Source organism: Mastomys coucha, unplaced genomic scaffold (genome assembly GCF_008632895.1).
Source record: "Mastomys coucha isolate ucsf_1 unplaced genomic scaffold, UCSF_Mcou_1 pScaffold16, whole genome shotgun sequence".
NCBI lineage: Eukaryota > Metazoa > Chordata > Mammalia > Rodentia > Muridae > Mastomys > Mastomys coucha.
Window position 1 is genome coordinate 43731322 of NW_022196898.1, and position 5567 is coordinate 43736888.

The 5567-nt window shown below is 45.9% G+C and overlaps 1 protein-coding gene across 1 annotated transcript in view; it reads right to left on the minus strand.

Annotated features, from left to right (window-relative positions):
- Nucleotides 1-484: 484 nt before the first annotated feature.
- Vps45 (vacuolar protein sorting 45 homolog) overlaps nucleotides 485-5567 on the minus strand; it is a 65037-nt gene continuing 59954 nt past the window's right edge. The window contains exon 15 of the mRNA XM_031374862.1: nucleotides 485-793. Within this exon, the coding sequence (XP_031230722.1) occupies nucleotides 706-793 (88 nt within the window). The 3' untranslated portion in view covers nucleotides 485-705. The remainder of the gene's footprint in view (nucleotides 794-5567) is intronic.

Sequence of the window (5567 nt, forward strand, 5' to 3'; positions counted from 1 at the left end):
GCTGGTCTCAGTAGGTGGAGTCTGTCTATGGGGGGGCAGTCTCAGGCTGGTCTCGGTAGGTGGTGTCTGTCTATAGGGGGCAGTCTCAGGCTGGTCTCGGTAGCTGGTGTCTGTCTATAGGGGGCAGTCTCAGGCTGGTCTCGGTAGGTGGAGTCTGTCTATAGGGGGCAGTCTTAGCCTTAGTCATCCTGGAGGAGGAAGTTGTAGTGGCTAGTTTTACATGTAGGGTCAACCTTCCTCGAACACTCTACTTAGACAGAAGATTTGCCTTTCTGAACCTGAGCCAGAGGAAAGGTCTGATTCCATGGTCCTTAACATGGCTGGCTTATGGCAGAACGTCACTTGCTCAGGCTATCAAGAGAAGACAGGACATAAGTGATGGTAGCATATGTATCACATGGCTTTCTGAATCCCTCTTACCTCTGACAACACATTTCTCATGTACCATCTTAACAAAGCCCATCAAACACTGAAGCCACTGTGCTGCTGTCAAATACACAAAGAACGTATTTATTTGATACAGAATCACAAGTGGGTGGGCTCATCATCGGCAGTCCTGGGGTCTGTGCCAGCAGTTCAGGGATCGGGGTTACCTGGAGTGAGTCAGAACAAACAGAAGGGCCATCCTGAAGCCCCTGGTCAGCAGGGGAGGGCCAAGGCAGGTAAGAGGAGGCCGTGACATTCTCGCCACTTCCCACTGCCGTCTCATCTTCTGCTTGCTGACCTTGAGGTGGCCTGTGAGCTCTCCCTGCTGCGGGTGTGCAGCCCAGAAGCCAGGACTTCCTCTAGGAAACTGACAAAGAGATTCCAGGTTATTGGCAGGAAAGCAGAAGCCTTACAAAGGCAGAGCACTAGACTGGGTAAGAAGCACGACTAAAGCTGGGGACGGTCTGGTCGGCACTGGGTGCCGAGTCCTAGCACGCCGGACAGAACATCCAGCCCAGGAGGACAACGCCTTTGTGCACATTATTGTGTTTTCCTTTTCTTGGGCAGGATTTTGTGACATAGCTCTAGCCAGCCTGGAGCTCACTGTGTAATGCAGGATGGCTTCACACAGCCTTGTCTCTCAGCTTCCTAAGTGATGAGATCGTAAGTGTAGCTGATATGCTATGTCATGTGCCACAGGGTTTGTGTAGAGGTCAGAGGTTCAACTCAGGTCATCAAGCTTGGCAGCAAGTGTTCCTACCCACTGAAACTTTAAAAAGAAACTATGGGACCCCAGATCTTTTAAGGGCAAGGTTTTATGTATTACCTTAGGACAGTGGTTCTCAACCTTCCTAAGGCTGTGACATTTTAATACAGTTCCTCATGTGATGACCCTCAACTATAAAATTATTTTGTTGTGACTTCATAACAATTTTGCCACTGTTATGAATTGTAATGTACAAATCTGGTATGTAGGCTATCTGATTGCACACGCCCCACAGATTGAGAACCACTGCCTTAGGACTGTACTACATTGGTATAAATTACATATATTTTCCTAAAACACAGATCTTATCTTACTGGATATTCTTTCCTCTTTAAAATCTTTCTAAAAAGCCTTCATGTATCTATGCTGTGTGTCACAGCATGCTGGATAAATTAGTTAAAGTAGCTGCTCATTGGCATAGGTGCTTCTCTCTAGCATTAGCATTATTTTGACGGCACTTATAAGCATGCTGTAAGGTGAGAGAAGAATGGAAAGTGCCTCACCCTGCTTTAGAGTTCAGAGCTGGAAGACACAGGGCCTTGGAGGCTTTAAACTCTAAACTCTGTTACAGACAAAGAAATGAAGGGGAGGAGTAGAGGCCATGGGCATTGCCTTCCACTGAAACATAGGTGCCTCCGTGTGGCCTCCTTTCAACCTTTGGACTGGCAGTGCTGGAGGGGCTGAATCAGGGTCAGGAGAAGGCAGCATTGCCATCTGGGAAGGGAGCAGTAAGAAGGAAGCTGCTGGGTGCCCTATTGGAGCTTGTCAGGTGATCTTTGCTCATTTTCAACTCTAGTACGAAGGGAAAAGAACTTGCTAAAATTATACAGAATGTTCCTCCCATGTAGATCAGTAAGACCACACATTCCTGACTGCAAAGAGAAAACACGGTATTTGCCAAACCTAATTTTGTTTCCCAGGGCTATTGTGACTTTTCAGATATCTATTTAGAGACTTTGATGACTCACTGCTCAGAGTGCTTAAAAATTATGGGCAATGAACATATTGGTAGCTGCACCCTAAATTTAGACTGTGTTTAAAAACAATGAGACAAAAAGAATGGCTTGTCTAGATTTCTAAAAAATCAATCTCACCTAAAAACAAACTAAAAAATCTCTTGTGGAGCTAGGATCCAATCCAGTTCAGTTAAATTCAATTTAACAAACATTTACTGTGCATGACTGAACTGCACTGAACTACATGTGCGCAGGGCCACAGCTATGAGTCCTACCTTAAGAGCCAGATGAACAGCACATCTGGGCAGGGTGTGGCACTGACAGCACTAGGACTGGAGTCAACACCCTGCCTGTTTGGAGTATGCTGCCGCCAGGGTGCTGCCCAGCTCTGCAGATGGATGGACTGTGAAGGCCTCACTCTTAACTTGGAAAAGCAAACTGAAAATTCTTGAGTCCACACAGAAAAGCAGGTGCTGGGCCAGAGAGGTGGCTTGGTTAAGAGTGCTTCCGGAAGATCTGGGCTCAGTTCCCAGCACCTCCATGTGGCTCACAAACATTTGTAACTCCAGTTCCAGGGCATCTGATGGCCTCTGCAGGAACCAGGGATACATATAGTGCACATGCACACATGGAGGCAAACACTCATAAAATAAAAAGAATTCTTTATAAATGCTTGTATCATCATTTTTTAGTCTCTGATGACAAACCAGAAACCAACACTCACAACATTAATGTTATGTTAATTATTAAGGTAACTGCTTTGAATAACTGTTCCTAGACAATACTTCAACAATGCTGCATATGTATGTCCGTATCTAAATCATCATCTTTGTCCTTTTCACTATCGTCCACAGGCAGACATTACATGTGAGGAGGGATAGAAGGAGGGGAAGCTGGTTTGTGGGGACTATCTAATGTACGCACACACTGACTACCTGGTGAGGTGGCTTTGTGGGAGAAGGTATGTGATGCTAAGCCTGATGTCCTGAGTCTGAACTTTGGATGCCCATGGTGGAAAGGGAAAACTAGTGTTCCCAAGTTGTCATCTAATGTCTATCCATGTCCATGGTATGCACACCCCTTCCATATATACACTAAGTACATGCAACATGAATCAGGTTAACAGTTCACGTGCTCACTGCAGCGCGCTTTCTATTGTATATGTTACATCTCTTTCTCTAAATATCAAGTGACAAACCCAGAATCTGAGTGGTTTCACTGTACAGTGCCCCAGCATCTTTAGCATGCTATGGTGACTGTGACTTTCCAAGAGAGCATGCAGTCCTTTACCGCTTTGTTGTCTGCAGACTCTTTTTAAAATGCATCCGTCCATGTCTCCTCAAACACACTTCCTGCACGACATACTGTGAAACACTGAGTCAACTAGAAAACATTGTCTTAATAACCACCAATCCTCCTGAGGTTCCTTATGCCTTCCTGGGAATGCTACAGCTGTCTGTTACAAACAAAGTAACTCCTTAATTCCTGTCTTTTACTGATACTCAACTTATGAGAAAAAGAAAAAGGAAGCAAAGGAAAACAAACAGGAGCTCCTGGCCTAACCTCTTCTCTCACTGAGAAGGAACAGGGCAGATGCAAACGCTGGGACTCTGGGAGAAACCGGGTCTGCGTGTGGTGTGCTGGAGTGCGGAGGAAGGATGAGAAAGGCCCCCGTGTCTGCCTTGTGTTTTCTCCAGGGGAAAGAACTCCGTATGTAGCAGTCACACAGCTCCAAGAGGTCATCAGTGATGGGAAGACAGACCCACAGATATGCTTCCTCACCCCTGCAGACGCCCACATCACAGCAGTTTGTCAGAGCAGCCATAACTATAAGAACAGAATGAAAATCCTAACACTCAGGAGGTAGAGGCAGGAGGATGAGTTCAAAGCCAGCCTTGTCTACACACTGAGTTTAGGGCCAGCCAAGGTTTCAAGACCCTGTCTTGAAAACAACAACAACAATAAAACCCTCTCTGGCTGGAAATTTAGACAATGTTTATACCCTTATATGCAGCCATTTCTTCACATTGCTGCGAGCCCAAAGGTTTGAGCTTGAACATTAGCTCTGTACTTCCCAGATGTGACCCAAGCAAATAATTTAATGTCCCCTGATTTTCATCTGGAAGTTGGGATCTCAATGACCTTACTTCCTGGATTAGGAAAGCTAAGCTAGATCCTATCTGCAGTGAAGAGAGCTTGCTGACGTGTGGTTCCTGCTCAGTTGCCATCTTGAATGAGTGCTGAGTGCATATGGATGCATAGAGACAGTTAGGATGCTGCTCTTAAGGGTGAACAGTTACAAGGACTATCACTCAGGGACTGAGAATGTTAGCAAAATACTTTCTTAGCATGCATGGAGCCCTGAGTTCAATCCCCAGTACCACATAGAGCAGGTATGGTAGTGCATACATGCAGTCTGAGCATTCAGGAAGTGGAAACAGGAGGATCACTTCAAGGCCATCCTTAAATATGCAGCAATTTGAATGTCAGCTTGGCCTACATGAGATGCTGCATCCACAAAAAGCCCAGCTGCAGTGACAGTCTCTAATCCCAGCACTCAGGAGGCAGAGGTAGGTGGTTCTTTGAGAGTTCAAGGCTAGCCTGATCTACAAAGCTATACAGCGAAACCCTGTCTCAAAAAAAAAAAAGGTATTTCAATAGTCATCTATATATGGTATTTGTTGTCAAAGATAGCTCCAGAATAGGTGCATATTAAATATTGTAAGTGAAGAAAAAACTAAAGATAGATTAATCAAACAACAGAATACAATTCCATGGATGAAAATGGCATAGACATGTTTTTACTGAAAGCACATTGTCTTTTATCTAAAATTAGTTTGTGTGGGACCACACACCTTTAATCTCAGCATTCAAGAGGCAGAGGCAGGAGAATTGAAAGTTCGAGGCCAGTCCAGGCTGCAAAGAAAGAGCCAGATTGGAAAACTAAAGGCTAGGGGAAAGGTGTGCATACTCACTGGTAAACCAGAGACTCTGCACTAGGCCAGAGAAAAGGTGTGCACACTCGCTGGTAACCCAGAGACTGCGCTAGGCCAGGGAAAAGGTGTGCATACTCACTGGTAAACCAGAGACTGCACTAGGCCAGGGAAAAGGTGTGCACACTCGCTGGTAAACCAGAGACTGCACTAGGCCAGGGAAAAGGTGTGCACACTCGCTGGTAACCCAGAGACTGCACTAGGCCAGGGAAAAGGTGTGCACACTCACTGGTAACCCAGAGACTGCACTAGGCCAGGGAAAAGGTGTGCACACTCGCTGGTAAACCAGAGACTCTGCACTAGGCCAGAGAAAAGGTGTGCACAGTCGCTGGTAAACCAGAGACTGCACTAGGCCAGAGAAAAGGTGTGCACACTCGCTGGTAAACCAGAGACTGCACTAGGCCAGGGAAAAGGTGTGTACACTCG